We start from the raw sequence: 17,176 nt of genomic DNA on the forward strand, positions 1-17,176 counted from the left end.
ATAATAATAATAATAATAATAATAATAATAATAATAATAATAATAAATGATGTGTGAGAGGCTGGTAGACGGCTTTAGCTTTATGGATATGTTCAGCCTCTTAAAGCTTCTGTCCCTAATATTGAGATAATTCATCCTCATCTAGTAAGTGCATTATCACTGCTGACCCTATGACATGTAATGGTCTTTGTATTTGGATGTTGGCGAAGAAATTTCGGACATATAGCACAGCAAAGAAGTGTCCTTCATACAGCTGTAAACATATTTTTAAAAATAATAATAATATTGAGTAAAAAAGAAACTGAGCTGAGGGTTTACAATTGCTGATTACAGTGTAAGATGTTGTGTGAACAGCAGCCCTAGACAAAGAGTAATATAATGATATATAATATTAATTAATATAATTAAATATAATTAAATATAGATAGATAGATAGATAGATAGATAGATAGATAGATAGATAGATAGATAGATAGATAGATATTTCATCCAATTCTGTATATATAGCTAGCTATTTATTTAAAAGAATTATTTTTGCAATAATGTCAACTCACCCAGATTTTTTGCTTGTGACTGGAGCCGCTGCAGCTATTTTCAGTTTTTTGCTGCCACCTTGTGGAACTAATGCTGCACTGCAACATGTACAGCAGGTGAATAAACCAGAAATACAAAATCTCTACTTAAATCTATGCGATTGAACGCATATAGATTGAAATAGATTTAAATCAGGCACACAAAGTATAAAATATTTAGTGAACGTGTTATATGCTTTTGATGGACTATACCGAAGTGTTGAGAATGGCGTCATTTAAAATCCTAACCTCCCAATTTGCATTTACATTTACAGTATTTGCAGATTCAGATCATTTTAGATTCACAAAACAGGACATTACGTTCTCTTTAAAATGTCCATCAATAAAGATTTATTTACTATATAACAATGTCAGGTTCATTATTTAAATATGCACAAAATATTGTGGGTTCATTTTTGAAATATCCATGTATAGGCCTTTGTTTGTTTGTTTGTTTGTTATTGAGGTTTTGTTTGTTTGTTATTGAGGTTAAGGTTACACTGGATGAAATTGTCTACTAAAAAGGCTAATAAATATACACTGATCGGGCATAACATTATGACCACCTGCCTAATATTGTGTTGGTCCACCTTTTACTGCCTTGACCCGTCATGCACTGTGTATTCGGACACTTTTCTATCAGAACCAGCATTAACTTCTTCAGCAACTTGAGCAGCTCGTCTGTTAGATCGGATCACCCGGGCCAGTCTTCACTCCCCATGTGCATCAATGAGCCTTGGCCGCCCATGACCCTGTCACCGTTTCATCACTATTCCTTACTTGGACCATTTTTGATAGATACTGACCACTGCAGACCGGGAACACCCCACAAGAGCTGCAGTTTTGGAGATGCTCTGATCCGGTCGTCTAGCCATCACAATTTGGCCCTTCGTCAATCTCTCAATCCTAGGGTTAGAATCAAAATCTCAAATCCTTACGCTTGTCCATTTTTCCTGCTTCTAACACATCAACTTTGAGGACAAAATGTTCACTTGCTGTCTAATATATCCCACCCACTAACAGGTGCCATGATGAGGAGATCATCAATGTTATTCACTTCACCTCTCACTGCTCATAATGTTATGCCTGATCTTTGTAAGAGCTTTGTAATAAATATAATCATTCTGATTATAGTGGACTGTGATTCTACTACTCTAAAAAAACAAATAAACAAAACAAAACAAAGCAAATTTCCTGGCAATGCTTTGCAGAACCCTGGGGGTCTCTAGACCTGACTTTTAGAGGTTTGCTGTTTTTAAATTGTTGTGATATGTGTTCATTTAACAAATTAACAGAAACAGTAGGTGCCTTGCTAGGGTCACAACTGCAGCAGTGTAATACAAAGACTTTTGGTCGAAAAGATGAAAATTGTTATGAAAAGTTAGTCACATGTTTACCTGTAAAATCTAGATGGAAGACATAAGAAATGCACTAATAATTACTTTTTGAAGCGATTGCTCATCTATACATTTTTACTGTTGTTGGTGGTGGATTTTTTTTCTAAACAATAGTTAAAAAACACAAAATAAGCATCTATGAGCTTCTGTCATAGTACGGATGCTGGAAGATAATATATTGATATATTGAGGAAAAACATAAAAAATGTAGACATGTGACACATTTAGACACAATGTGTGGAAATAAATAAAGACACTTTTAGAAAAAAAGTATTCCTCAGCAGTTCTATAGATGGTAAAATGTTCTCTTATCTCAAAGCCACTGTACTTGAAACCTTTTCTGAGAGGTAAAACCTCTAAACCTCTCATGTTAGGACAAAGCAAAGAATCCTTTTTGTTGACTGTTTAAAATAAACTGTCCAAGAAAAGTCAGTAAGAAAAATCAGACCAGTCAAGAGCTTTAATACATTTTATTAAATATTGCATAATAATGAAATCACAGCAGTAAATAGCGTGTTTAAATCCAACATTCTATCTGGAACTGCACCGCAAATAAAGGAAAACAACATCTAACTGCAATGTGAGAGCCTCTGCGTGTGGAAGATCACTACAGGCATTAATATGTCACACTCTTTATGAATATGTCCAGTGATTGCAGTCAGGATCTTGGTAATTGTCTCCCGTGACACACTTCTGGTAAAGTATCATCTCCTATAAAGTAACATGGATTTCCTTCTCAATGTATCAAGGCAAAATGGAAAACAACAACAACAACAACAATAATAATAATAATAATAATAATAATAATAAACACAAAAAAACGAGGCACGGTTAACAAAGCTGTGAGACAAAAGGCATCTGGATCCTAACACAGTGTTAGAAATCTGTCATTCATTCGTATCCGAGCGCGTGCGCCAAAAGCATCTCTCTGTGCTTTCCTAAAACTCTTCCTGTTATATAAACTATATTCCTAGAGGCTGTTGTGACTTCAAATATTTTATTCATTTCATACTATACATATTTACAAGTACGATTCTCTCGTCTCAGGATTCTCAAGACACTATATTCTTTTTTGCTTGTCTTTCATACCGCATGATGTGTTCATACAGTCGAATGGAAATAAAAATAAAAAAAAAAAAACTTCTGTGAATCTAATCAGGGTTTCAGTTGGTTAAAGGTTGATGATAGCTACAGCCAGACAATGATATACACTGTATTAGTAGCCAAGAGCATGATAAATACTGAATGTGGGTCTGTTAGGAGCACAGTTAAACCTGTGACACGCTCCACACATGCTCAGCAGTGCCCCCTTGTGGCATGATATAGAATGCAATGCACTATAAAATGTTGAGGAACAGTATTCAGCCCACATTATTCACGAGCCAAAATACTTCATGGCTGTCAGAGGTGCAACACTAGGTCGAAACTCAAGCATGTCTAGTTAGCGATCATTTCTGTTTTCTTCCTATTCAGTCTACGCCACACTAAAATGCAGCTACAGCAGAAGAAACTAAACTATCATAAATAGCTTGATGTTTAGTATATAGATTAAAAAAAATTATCCTAATGTAGCTTACTCATATAAATGGCACTTCAAGATAGGAAGGACGGAGGTACGACATTTCTTACAACACTTTTGCGGTCACATCTGGATTAAACCCATGTTAATGCATGCTGTACTTCATGCTCCCAGCTTTCTAAAGACGAAAAATAGATTTAGATTTATCCCACAAGCCTGTGTAGTACAGCAGGTGATCATATGTGCTCTTAGGAGGACCAGTTTCATCCACATTATATGTTCAGGATTAGGAAAATAAGAACATTTCATGAATAGGTCGAAATGTTAAATGACTAGTGAGAAAATGACCTGTATTTACATCAACTTATTCTGCTTTATACTTAAAATAGCATCTATGTTCCTAAAATATTCATTTATTCCCTGTTCTCTATTAATGTTTAAACTATTTTTTAATGCACATCTATCCTTTACCTTGTGAAGTCTAGGTATTTTTTTTATTTCTTATCTTTTTTCCCGCTCAAACGTAGGGATGAAAAACAAGGCCTGATTCTCCCAGCAGCACTTTTTCTGCCTCTTGTTTGACCCTAAACACACTGCTGTAGCACACAAGCCAACGAAATACACTATTAATCAAAAGTTTGGACACTAAGTTGAATATATTTTTACCTTTAAAGATATTTCCATAAAGGCGTATGGATAAAATCTGTTTCTAAATAGGGAATTTAATCTGTGTACACATTTACTTCTGAATCAAATGTATTAATAAGTAGGTTTTTACTTAAAACTATTTACTATTCATTTATTATTTTCATTTTGGGAATGTTCTTTTTTTTATTGTGAAGCTGTGTTGAGATTGTCTAGAAATATTTTTAAGAATTTAAATAAATTATAAAACACTTCTGATTTGTTTTGATCTTTTCCTTTGTTTATACTTTTTTTTGTTCATGGTATAATTCCACATTTTATTTAATTGTGGGGTTTTATTTTTCATTATTTTTCAAAAATAGTATCAAAAGGGAGAAAAACTTTATATAAGCCGACGTGTCCACACCTTTGACTGGTATTTTATACGTTCTGGTTGCAAGACTTCCATCCTCTAACTGCACGTACAGTTTTAACGGCAAACGTTAGTCATGCTACTGAGTGTTTTGTTACAGTCATTTTAATTGATGTGCTCAGCTACTGACACCAAACTGAAAGCAAAATATTACTTCTCACTGAACATGACTTAGTCATTTACAAAAATGCTGACAGTTCTTCTGTCTAGTAACAGATTCATTTCAGTTAGATGGAGGATTAGGACTGTCAGTGTGTGAAACATGAGAGACAATCAAAGAAGGTCCTCTCTTTCTTTTTTTTTTGCGTTTGCCTAAAATAAAAGATGAGCACAAATGTTTCGAAGGAATTTTGGTGGATCCTGACTACTCCTGACCTTTAAAGCATAAATATATCCAAAATAATAGGATTGTCAACAAAAAAGGTAGACCTCAGCAGACAGCCATCTGTTTTCTGAAACAGGTTTAAAATGAATCACTTTTATCAGCTGATATACGCTCATAAATAAAGTCATGTGCAACCGTGATAAATAAAACACTGGATCCCCAAAACATCAGACTTAAGTGCCTATAGTTCAGTGATATCAGTCCCAGTGGTGGTTCACATCTCAACAGGAACTCAACCACACCATCTATATTGCTCTCAAAATACACACAGTGAGTCTGAAACTCCTTTTCGTTTTCACATAAAGTTACATAAAACCATTTTTTTCCCTGTTTGTTTGTTTTTGCTGACCCTTGTCCGGTCCTTTACCCTTCAACACTGGTACCCTCCTTTAAGTGCCATTAACTACATTCTGACCCTCTACAATACTGCAGCTAGTCTGTTTCATCTGTTTTAGAGTTTTTGCTGTGGTAATGTCAGGTATGTGATTCAGTACAAAAAAAACACTATGGACATGAACATTTAAATAGAACCAAAAATAAAAATGTAAGTGATGTATAGTATATGAAACAATGTGTGAAAGTTGACAAGCTGATACTTGTAGTTTTACTACACAATGCTGACATGCTACAAACCTTACCGATCACATACCTGGACATTCACCCGGGCAAGATACAATACTGACAGAAAAAAAAGGGGGGGAAATCATACACTTGAGCTCATCAGTAACAGTGTTCCACCCACACAGGCGTTATTAACATAGTGTTAGAATCTCTACATACAGATCAGACGTTTTCACATATTACAAGTTAACGGCCTTCACGTAGTTCCCTGGGAAGGTGCCAAACTGTTTTGTCCTCTTAGATGTACCTACACACACACACACACACACACACACAGAGACAGCAGTGCTTATATATATATACACATATATAAGTCCCAGTCATGTGATTAGTAACAGGGCAGTGTGTTGCTGTGCTAAGGCCTCTGCAGACAAATTTAGTAATGCTGTAACTGTGTAATACAGGAAGGAGGCCAGTTCAGTAAACTATCCAGTACTGTGATTACTGACATACCCACAAACCAGCCGTCATCACATTTCTCCATGACGTTCACAAGGTCTCCCTCCTGCAGCTCGAGCTCGTCGTCATTCTGTGGCACATAGCTGTACAAAGCCTGGAATCTGCGTGCACACATCAAGGCTTTACATTATAATGTCAGTACAGACCTCATATAGAATGTTTCTATATGTATTTTGTTACTGGTAGCTGGCTGGAAAAATCTCTAATGGCTTTTATGACATGGGAATTGATGTAATGGTTTCTATCAGATTACTAAAGTTTGCATAAAGGATTTTTCATATATATATATATATATATATATATATATATATATATATATGAGCATACAACAGGGCCATTGTTGGAATCAGATGAAAGCAATGCTTCGAAACAACAAGTCCCATAAAATTACCATTACAGACCAACAGAAACACATTACACTCCATCACAGAAATTTATTGAAACTGATCATTTATAGACTTGTATAGATTTATATAGCTATACATTTATCATAATTGTGTTACATAACAGACCTATATCACAGCAATCATATCCCATTCAAATAATAGTGTATACACACACACATGCACATACTAACATCAACATTGGTGTTACTCACATGCCGCAGCTCAGGCGTCCAGGTTCAGGGCTGCTGCTTTGGGACTGGGGTTGCTGGGAAATGATGAGAGAGCGTTTACTGAGGTGGGGCATCAATCTGTGGGCGGAGTCTAAAGGGCGGGACAAAGTGCTGCAGTACCTCACCGAGGTCTCTGCAATATTCATGATCTCATTACACACTGCCTCCTATCAGAGGAGGAGGAGGGTTAACAGGAGGAGGATCCACAGAGCGAGAGGAAGTGTCAGTCAGTCAGATGGAGGAAAGGACGGGCAAGTTAGAGAAGGTAGGAATGGAAGACCGGTGAGTAATAAGGGTGGAAAAGAAGGGTTGTCCATTTAAAACCAGGAAACCCGGGGCGTGGGGAGAAAATCCAGGGAAGAGGCATGGAAGAGTAAGATAACAGAGTGAGTGCACGTGGGCAGAAGGAAAAATTAGAATTATAGAGGATAGATTACACACTTCTGTCATGCGATATAAGAATGAGTTTTAAAGATTAGAAAATATAGAAAGAAAGATGGAGATGAGACTGAACGTGATTAGTTTTTAGATTAAATATTACTATTTACATTGCTTTTCCTAATAAAACATCTGGGTACATTAAATCAAAGCATTAACGGCCCTATTTGCAGTTTTGGGAATATTTTTGTGTGGATTCTGTAAGAGGTACCGTGAATGAGTTGGCGTTCATGTTGTTGTCCTGGATGTCAAATAACATGACTGGACTTCTCGAGGATCTGCCATGGTAATCTCCTTCATTCTTCAAAGGCTATTAAAAAAAAATACATTACTGGACCAACCATTAGGCTACATAACATACTGTCCATCTCTGGAAATAAAAGAGCAAGGAACGTTTTCCTGAGTTTTCATCATAATCCATCATAAATATTATATTTGACCAATTATAGCTTAGATTTTAGCTGCACCATTAATTCTTCAATTGCTTCATGGTCTGTGTCTCACAACAGCTTCACATTAGAGCGCTGTGGAAGGGAATGTGAGTCAGTAACATCCAACAAATGTCTTGCTGCAGTCACAAATATATAAACACCAGCATTTCACATTTCACCCTCAGGCACTCCAGACAGTGGGAAAGTGGAGGAGCTCATTGTAGCATCAGCGTGCACACATACTTCAGCCTTTGGAAATAAAATAGATTTGCTGATAAAGAATAACATAACCTTATCACAGAAGTGTCATGGTATGTTTTGTATGTCATCCAATATAAATGATGGACTATCTAAAAAAAACCCCACAAACAAACAAATGAAAAAGCAGGAGCCTTGTTATTTCCTACCACGGGCTATCTCATTTATAAGACAACAGTGAAAAAGCAGAGGAGTTGTATATATTTAGTTCCTCATAATGGAAAGTGCAGTAATATTAGCTTTCAATAAGTGCTGTCATACACATTACTGAAGGCCATTATGTATCTATGTCTTTGTTATTATTTTGTTTTTCCATTATTAATTATTCCTTTCAGTTTAAAGACATTTCATCCATTTTCTCATGTTGTTTCCTAAAGCTTTACCTCTGCATGTTATATATAGTATAGGCCTAGTCTAAAGTGTTACTTAATTATGAGCTGTGATTGAGCTGTGATTTACTTTATAGGCATTTTAGTCCAAAAGAAAATAATGGAAATCTGCCAGTCAATCAGAAATTACATTTCATATGGCAGTTCTTTAGAAAGCATGTATCATATTGTCTGTGATATAAGATTTCATGGCAATATTATGGTAATCCTTATAACAAATGCAAATAATGGTGTACAGACTTTCATATATCACTGGGTATAAACTATCATAGCAACTCATAACCTCCTCATGTGATATCATCCATGACACATTATGATATGATTATGTCTGTCTTTTAGCACAGGTTATACAGTATGTATACAGGTAATGTGTTATGTATACAGGTAATGTGAAAATTTTCAAAAAAACAATACTGCATGATTAAACCTTGACATGCAAAGTTTTACCACAGGTTTTAACAGCATATCAGTCTTCTTTATATTCGTGTTATAACACTCGAAAGTCTCCATGCAGCCATTCCGTTCACAAACGTGTATCCATAAGGTGCCTCAAATGTGTACACAAACTCTCACCAGATAACCAGCAAGTCGTGGCACTGCTCCTTTAATTGAGTTGTTAGGTCTAAAGCTGACACTAGTGATAACTGGTTTTAGCAACAGGTTGCACTTGGAATAAGCACTGCACACCATGCAGGAGATACCTCTGCTGGACTATTTCTCCAGCTGCATAGTGCCTTTCGGGAGCTGCCCACCCTGTCCAGCTCTCCCCCTTCACCCTCCTGCAGCTCTGAATCCAGCCTTCCTGCTCCACCCAGCCATCCTTCCATGCCGGCACCCCCACACGGACTCAGACTACGCGACAGACGTGGTGAAGGAGGGAAAAGGAGGAAGTCCTCCCCCTGAGGTGGGGTAAAGGTGAGGAATGGAGTGGCAGAGTTAGGCCGGGGTGGATATGGAGGGGGAAGTGGCGAGCTGGACGGCGAGGCCATCGGCGAGATGTAGTATGGGCTGCCAGTGATGGGGGGCACAGGGCTGGCAGAGTGTGATGGGGGCAGATATTCACCCAGACGATAGGCAGTTCTGGGCAGAGGAGGCAGAGGAGGAGTTGGGGCAGCTGGGGGGCTAGAGCTCACACCCCCTACTGTGAGGGAGATCCACTCATTAGATATGGCATGGACCTCAGGAGAGACTGAGCGGCGTGGTGAGCGTGGCAGGGGGAGAGGGGAGGTGCTGAGACGGGTACGCACCGGCTTTGAGGTCAGGAAAGGGGTAAAAGGAGAGAAAATACAGAGGCAAAAGAGTGTAAGGCATTAAACATTGAAAGTAAGGATAAAAAAACGAAAGAAAGAAAGTGTCTATGACTGTTTAGTATAAATCAAAATTTTAAAAAAGATTAAAAAAATAAAATGATTTTTCCAACATGAAACATGATTAATTCCTTTCCTTCTTGAACAATTAAAATTGACAATTAGAATACAATGTGATTTTTTCTTTTTTTTTGGAAATAAGAACCAAAAGGTAATTTTAGACACATTCCCATTATCTTTTAATAAAACTCCCATGTGTGCACACACACCACAAGGAGAGATTTTACGCATATTTTTAAATAAATTATTTTGATATTAATAATCAGTATATGAATATCTGATATTGGAAAAAAAAAAAAAGTCGAAAATACTGCCACGCCATAGCTCTGCCTGCAGAAAAAAAACATTTATTTAAGTAGCATTTAAGGTGGTGTGAGAAGGCCTGTAGGTGGCGCTCACCTGCGGGGAGGCGTTTGTGCTGCGATGTGGTGATTGGCTAAGGGGAGGATCAGGGTAGTCCACTCCGTTTTTAACACGAGGCTTTTTGTGCACTTCCACGTAAGTGACTGGGAAGATGCCTTGTCGGTTGGTGCCTGAAATCTTTCCTTCATACCAGTTTTCATCCACCCTACGAATGAGTGTTATCCGCTCTCCCTGTAGTGTAGGAAACAAAAATAAGAATAATCAATCAGCACATAGTCACAGGAGAGATTAGACCTGTAACATTTTCAGGTCTGAGTATTAGCCTTAATATAATTTTCGTAATATATACAACTCTATCATCAAGACGATAGGGCAGCACAATAAATACAATACAGTGTTAATCAGAATTGCAGTTTTGACCTTGAATGACTGATCAATACGTAGTCAGCGATGTGCAAAACAGCTCTCTGACAAACAATAATTGTTATTGATTTACATATTTTTAACTAAATAATACAGATGTATAATTATATCAAGGTACTCCTTCACAAATTTGTTTGCACTTTGTTTATTTCCAGGCATTTCCCATTCACAGAGTGTAGCAATACAACCTGATTACACAATTCCATGTTGGCCATGTTGTGTAACCCTACAAGACACTGTATATGTACAATGCAACATTACACAATGCCTGGGGCCACCTGGAAGTTTTGACCCACACAGATGTAACATAATCCTATACCACTACACTGACGTAAAGTAATGGTTACCTTTCTGAAGGACATCTCGACAGCTGTGTCCCCAGTGAAGTTAAAGCGTGCGATGGCCTCTCCATATTCCAACACTTGAACTGGAGCACTCTTTTTGGGCTGGGCTTTTTCTGTCGGGGGCAGTAGCTGAAGAAAAGTGATTAGCATGACATGAGGCTCATTTTGTTCAATGGGAATATTTTAAAGCTTGAGCAAAGTGAGTGTGAATACCTCAACATAGTTACGCGGGAAAATGCCGACTCTACCATGATGCTCTCCTTCATACCAGTTTTGGTCCACCTGCCGAAAGATGTACACAATGTCTCCTTTTTGAAATGGCAGCTCCCTGACAATGAGAGGTGAAGTCCGGTTAGGTAGTCAGCACAAACTCTTTCTAGCTTTGTAACATTGTTCATGCACAGTGTGTCATTTTTTTATTATCCTAAATTCACTATTTGTGTTGACAGTTCATTATAGCACAGTCCTGATGAATGATTGACTCTGACTGGTTAGAAAGTGTTGATTAAGTTTGGATAACAGTTGCTATAAAAGTAGTTCAGATAGCAATACACTCACATCTAATACATGATTGTTTCTACTGTAAAAAAATTATACAAGTACTTATGTGGGGGATGTGTCATATGAATTGCAAATGTTGAGTTGGTAATATGGGTGATGTGTTTTCTGTAAGCAGATGTTTATTTGGCATTTTTGTGTGTCTGGACACTGTAACAGCCTGAAGCTGTAATTAAAACCGAAAACTGTTCACTGTTTCTTAATAATATTACAAGCTGCAATTTCTCTTTTTTATTTACAGCATTAGGCAGATACTCTTATCCAGAGTGGCTTATCTCATTTACACATCTGAGCAGTTGAAGGTTTAAGGGCCTTGCTCAGGAACCCAACATGGGCAGCTTGGTAGTCCAGGGATTTAAAACTTACAGCTTTCTGTTTAGTAGTCCAACATCTTAACCACTGAGCTACCACTTCCCCATATTATGGGGTATAATCCTTATATTATGGGGTATATTCTCCCAAAAAGCAAGGCTGTTGGATATTAACTGTGATATTCCACAACATTAACTATAAATAAATTAAAAAGTATGGGTTTTATTGTTAATTTATAAAAATGCAATTGGTAAATTGCTGTGGTATAAGAGGTTTAATGCTATTCAGGGTGTGAAGAACAGTAACCTCATCACTGATTATTTGCCTATAACAATGTGTATTTTTGTGTTTTATTTCCTACTCATCAACTGTACCAGCCAGACATAATTAAAGCTATAGTCTATCACTGATACAAAGTCAAACTAACTCTAACATCATGCATAAATTAATATCTATACTCACTTTAAGGTCTCTGCTTTAAAGTTAAACAGAGCCAGGGCAGGTGTCCTCTGTAAACACACACAAGCCAAACACACAGTGTTATATCTGGAACATGATGCACATCATCAATTTAGTCAATAATCATATATGTGATACATAATAATTTATGTAGCTAGTCCTGCTGTTAAATATTGGGAAAGAGTTTTAGCCCTACTTTCTTGGTGCTATTGGAGGCAGTCACCTCTGGGCCGGACTTCCTCTTCTCTGAGTCGTTTATGGTGAGCAAGTCCCCAAAGCGTTCATTGGTGATAAACTGCTGATGCGTGAGGACTAGACCTGCATGCCGACGTGATGCGATGTCTGCCTCCTCTTGTTCCCGCTTCAAACGTCTCTGCTCTTCCAGAATTTTCTGGAAATAAATTAATTGCCATTGTTTTGAAAATAATTTGTCTCAGTGTGGGTAAGAGATTATAAAGGCAATAAACAGAGGTATATTAAACATACCTAAAATTCTAAACAATTACGTTAGACATTATGTTATCTAATTATAGTTATATAATTATGTTCAAATGTCAAAATAAAATCTATTAAAGGATAAAATTATCTTATTTCCTTCTTTAGCATAGAGGTAGTGTGAGAGAAACATTTACATTTAGTATTAGACTTGTTTCATAAAGCCTTCAGTTCTAGCATAACGCTAGAGAGAACTGTTTATTTTTTAGCTTTAGGCTAGTATGAGAGGAACAGATATCTTTTGAAATGTTATACAGTCTGTTAAACAAAACTGTTCAGTTTTATCATACGGCTGGTTTGACAGATGTGAGGTTAGTCTGGGAGAAACATTCACATGAATAATGCTAGTTTGAGGAAGACAGAGCATTTTACCATTGAAGCTACTCTGACGGAATAATTTATCTTTAGCCTTTCTATTTATTTATAGATGTACTTTCTCTGTTAAATGTAAAAATCTGTAAGAACTGGGTGAACTGTAAATAATAAGTAAAAATACAGTATAATGTTATATTTAGGACACTAAATTAAAAAAGGTACAAAATAACAACAATTAACACTTTGTGTGTGAAGTTTAATGTTACTCCAAAGACATGCAACAAAATGAGTGATGTGTCAAGAGGATATTTTCATTGTCATTCATTTTTACCAGTACTCCTACGCAGCTAAATAATTAAAATATATAATGAAATAATCTGAACTGTAAGTACAGTTTTAGTATTTTGATAAGCAGTTAATAACAAGTCATAAAAGTCTGTATGAAGAGAAGCAGAAGTGAAGTAATGAAGCTGTACCTCTTTGTCTCCGTATCGTCTGCGGGCCACTTCATCTGGGTTTTCTCCTTGATCTCCTTGGCTTAACGGCTGTGAGGATTCGGAGTCTGTTTGAGAACAAGCAAAGTAACTCTTTGTTCCCTTGATAACTAAAGCTTAAAGGATGAATTTAGTGTTCTTCAGCATGAAGAGAGAGAACAGAATCAGGAAATACTCTCAGCTACTATTTCACCACACTCTTAACACCATCACTGCACCAGTAATGAAGATGTTAATGAGGATCAGTAATAAAAAAGATATGACATGGTTAATGCGGTTAGAAAGAGCACACAAAGTTAATGAGTCACTAAACTATGTGAACACCACAGTCTGCATGCTGCATTCAGTGCTGCAACCACTGGGTTGCAACCAAAACACTTATACACTGTAGAAACCAATGTTAATGTCTATCAGTGGGAAATGTTTGATGGTAAGCCATTGTAGGTCCAAAAAAGCTAAGAAGATCATAGAAACTGAAATATTAAATATGAGATAACATACATTTACATTCATCATGTGCAAATGTATAATACAACAAGATCACAGTGACATGTGGAATTGAATGTCTGAGTGAAAATAAATGAAAATAAAACTAACAATCATTTCATCCATATGAAGTGGAATAGCTGTATGGGTATGCAGGCGAGACCACCAATAACACTCGATCAAGGCTAAATTCATTAATTTACTCTAAAACAAATGGTTTATTAGATTTGTTTTTATTTCAGTGAATATGGTGTTTAACATTACATTCAGTTATGAGTTTGTTTCATAATTATGTTGTTTGCTGTAATAGTGTTGTCACTGAATTGAAAAGTGGTTCTAATAATATTTCCAACCTGGTAGCTTTATAGGCAAAATCTGTCCAGTGTCCAGTTTTCAGGTTTACTTTAAGACTGAGCAGTGAACTACACAAATATCTTTGGATTTAAGTAAACGTCTTGAGATTTACACAAATACATGACATCACTGCTATGAAATGAATTTCTTTACATGGAAATTTAAAACTGAGATACGATCTTTGCCTCATACCACACACACACACATACCGAAGAAATTAAGATGAATATAATGTCATTCTGCCACAAGATCACACAAAGTTGGTCACACACTGCACACCACTGACATGGAGAAAGTAAAGTCACTCGGTGGTGAAAGGAGAGCAGACAGTAGAGAGGGATCAAAGGGGGATGAGTGACCACAAATACAGCCATGGCTGAGTGTGAGCATGGACAGAGTGACACTCGAGAGGTTCTCATCATAGCCACCTCCACAGTGGTTTTTATTGGCATCTGAGCGTTCGGCATCCATGAGGTCATCGCCATTGGTCCCCTCTGAACCATTACTGAGCCTCTCCAGCACCTCGAGAGAGGACAGGCGCTGGGGGATGATGGGTCGCAGTCTGGATGAGAGAGCTCGGCTCTCTGCAGTATCTCTGGCCAGGCTTTTTGCAGCTGAAAGAGTTTTTTTGGCCTGGAGATTGTGCAGGGACTTCCGTAAGGAGAATGGTGCCGGACCCATTAACAACAGGTTTGTGGGAGGGCCTGATCTCTTCTCTGGTAGGCAGCTGCTGGCCTGCTGACGCTCGTGCCTGAGGATAGTGGTGAAACGGGTGTAGGAGGCAGGACAGGAGCCTTTACACTTGCTGGGTTTGAGGTGGAAGGGGAGATGATCATGGTGGTGGTAGTGGTGGTGGTGGTGGTGGTGCCCTGATATTGGAGTGTTAGAAAGTGAGAGACCAGGAGAGGGACTTTCCTCTGTAGCATTTTGCACACAGCTGTCCTTCAGTTCTATTTTGCCATCAGTGTGTGAGAGTAAGTCTGTTCTTGAGCTATGGTTCTTGTTAGAAGATACAACACACACCTCTGGCTCTTGACTTTCTGAGAGTGGAGTCTCTTCTTTAGGTGTTTGCTCCTTGGCACACTCTAAGGGGCAACTGTCTACATGTGCTGTCCCTGGCGTTATTAAAGACTCAGCAGAAAGAGCTGACTGAAGTATACAAGCTGCAGGGGCGGGGCTATGGGAGGGGCTAGAGCCACTGAGTAGTGTAGGCATGGAGGCAGAGCGTGTCGGGGCGCTGTTGGAGCACTGTATGATACGCTCAAACTCCATCACGCGACAACTGACGGCATGACGGGGGATGTTTCTGCATCGCTCAGCAGTGATATCAGCATCTGACCTTTCAAAAAGTGAGGCCAAGCTACGCACACTGGCATGAGGGCTGAGGCCCAAAGATCTCGGCCTCTCGATATGATGCATGTTCCGGTACAGGGTTGAAAATTCAGCTGTGCTCCTTACAGCTCCGTTGAAAGGCCCATTTTGGATAGGCGTGCTACTTCTGCAAACAGTTTCTCGCAAACAGTTGGCTTTGGTGTCTGAACTGAGCTCATGATATGTGTCTGTTGTATCATCGTTTCCTGAGAGGCATGGCTCTTGTTGAAGATCCTCACAGCTGTGCACTTTGGCCCATGCCGATGCCTCAGTTCTCCTCTCCTGGTTCTCATCAGTAGAAGGGGCAAATTTAGGCTTGAACTTAGAGGGGAGGATTTGGGGAATGCAGGCTTTGGCAGCAGATAGGGAGTTTTTAGTCTTGTTCTGAGTACCTAGTGTGCTACTGGCAAGAACTGAGCGACCATTTACAGAGGAGCATGGTGAATTCACGCAGCCATTCCCACCTTTATAATCCAGTGGCAGGCATGCAGGGTAACAGAACAAACAGCAGGTTAGATTGTTCTCTCACTACATGAAGACAGACAGATATGCAAATACAATGGCATATTTAATTTATTATAAAAAATAATAAATCATATTAACACATGGAGAGAGTACAACAATAGTTCTAATCAGCTACAGATCACAGACACTCTAGTTAAGCATCTTGTGCTTTCATATTGTCTTCCAAATTTTTCCAGAAGTCAAAAAAATCTTTGTTCTTTGAACCTAACGGCTGAAAAAACACCATGAGTAGAAAGCCATGCACACATGAAATACATCAAAAGAAACTATGATGCAATGGTATGAAAAATAAAGTGCTATAAATGTAATATATTTTAAAAAATTCAACTAAGAGGATTAACCACCTCAGCTGGCACCCAAAAACAAAACTGGTGCCAAATGTTGAAAGAGCACTGGCTTCTTAAATATAATAAAATGCTTTCCCGCTATAAATTTTCACAGTCTCCTTCTGGAATGCACACATTAGTGCAAACAGCACAGCCCCTGGCCTCCAAAGCCACTTTTTTTAAACACAAGGTGCAAAGCAGTTCCTGAAACTGCACCATACATAAGCCATAAATCCTCAGTTGTAGCCAACTTCCCTTTTTCAGCTTCTCAAAGATTCACTCTTCAGAGAGACGATCAAGCTCGTGGCAGTGAATAATGAAGAATAATAAATTCCATAATATACTCACTGTATCGAGTAAGCTCCAGCTGAGGTAATGTTTACATTGAAATGAATTCCCTTTCTGTTTGCTTCCTGACTAAGCCAAACTAAACTCATTTGATCGCTACACATGCAGTGGGGATTTGGCTTTACAAGCTGCAACAGACAGATGCAACTGTTTCCTATTCTAACGTCTCTTCCAGATAAAGCTGACATGGGTTTTCTATGACCCCTTCCACAGTCTCCAGTGCATCAGTAAGTCAGGCAAACTGTCAGCTGTGGTAACACACTTACGTAATCGCCTCTCTAATGGCTTCCATAAGTCTTTGCGACTTAATTCTGAACCAAAGTTTTATGTGATCTCATTAAACCTCCCTCCCTACACTTTAGCCAAAGCAAACTCGTCTTACTAGAAAACATAAAAAAATTTAAGATATTAATAAAATATTTGTCAGAAAAATTGCTCACATTTAGTGTTTAGGAAAAAAGCATGCTTAAAGTATGAGGAAAGTAAGCACATCT

The 17,176-nt window shown here is 38.0% G+C and overlaps 1 protein-coding gene across 6 annotated transcripts in view; it reads right to left on the bottom strand.

Moving 5' to 3' along the window:
• Window positions 1-2,420: 2,420 nt before the first annotated feature.
• Window positions 2,421-17,176, bottom strand: part of LOC131347259 (sorbin and SH3 domain-containing protein 1) — a 48,771-nt gene continuing 34,015 nt past the window's right edge. For 3 of the 6 annotated variants that reach the window (XM_058381251.1, XM_058381245.1, XM_058381255.1), the window contains 12 exons: window positions 14,541-15,947; window positions 13,255-13,340; window positions 12,192-12,359; window positions 11,972-12,018; window positions 10,853-10,967; window positions 10,643-10,768; window positions 9,909-10,103; window positions 8,844-9,392; window positions 7,276-7,374; window positions 6,609-6,793; window positions 6,005-6,111; window positions 2,421-5,798 (listed from right to left, as the gene is read on the bottom strand). In XM_058381251.1, coding sequence (XP_058237234.1) covers window positions 5,731-5,798; window positions 6,005-6,111; window positions 6,609-6,793; window positions 7,276-7,374; window positions 8,844-9,392; window positions 9,909-10,103; window positions 10,643-10,768; window positions 10,853-10,967; window positions 11,972-12,018; window positions 12,192-12,359; window positions 13,255-13,340; window positions 14,541-15,947 — 3,152 coding nt within the window. In that variant the 3' untranslated portion in view covers window positions 2,421-5,730. Of the gene's footprint in view, window positions 5,799-6,004; window positions 6,112-6,608; window positions 6,794-7,275; window positions 7,375-8,843; window positions 9,393-9,908; window positions 10,104-10,642; window positions 10,769-10,852; window positions 10,968-11,971; window positions 12,019-12,164; window positions 12,360-13,254; window positions 13,341-14,540; window positions 15,948-17,176 lie in introns of all 6 variants that reach the window. The other 3 variants (XM_058381256.1, XM_058381257.1, XM_058381260.1) reach the window with 3 other exon arrangements.

The sequence above is a fragment of the Hemibagrus wyckioides genome, linkage group LG03 (assembly GCF_019097595.1).
Source record: "Hemibagrus wyckioides isolate EC202008001 linkage group LG03, SWU_Hwy_1.0, whole genome shotgun sequence".
In the NCBI taxonomy this organism is placed as follows: domain Eukaryota; kingdom Metazoa; phylum Chordata; class Actinopteri; order Siluriformes; family Bagridae; genus Hemibagrus; species Hemibagrus wyckioides.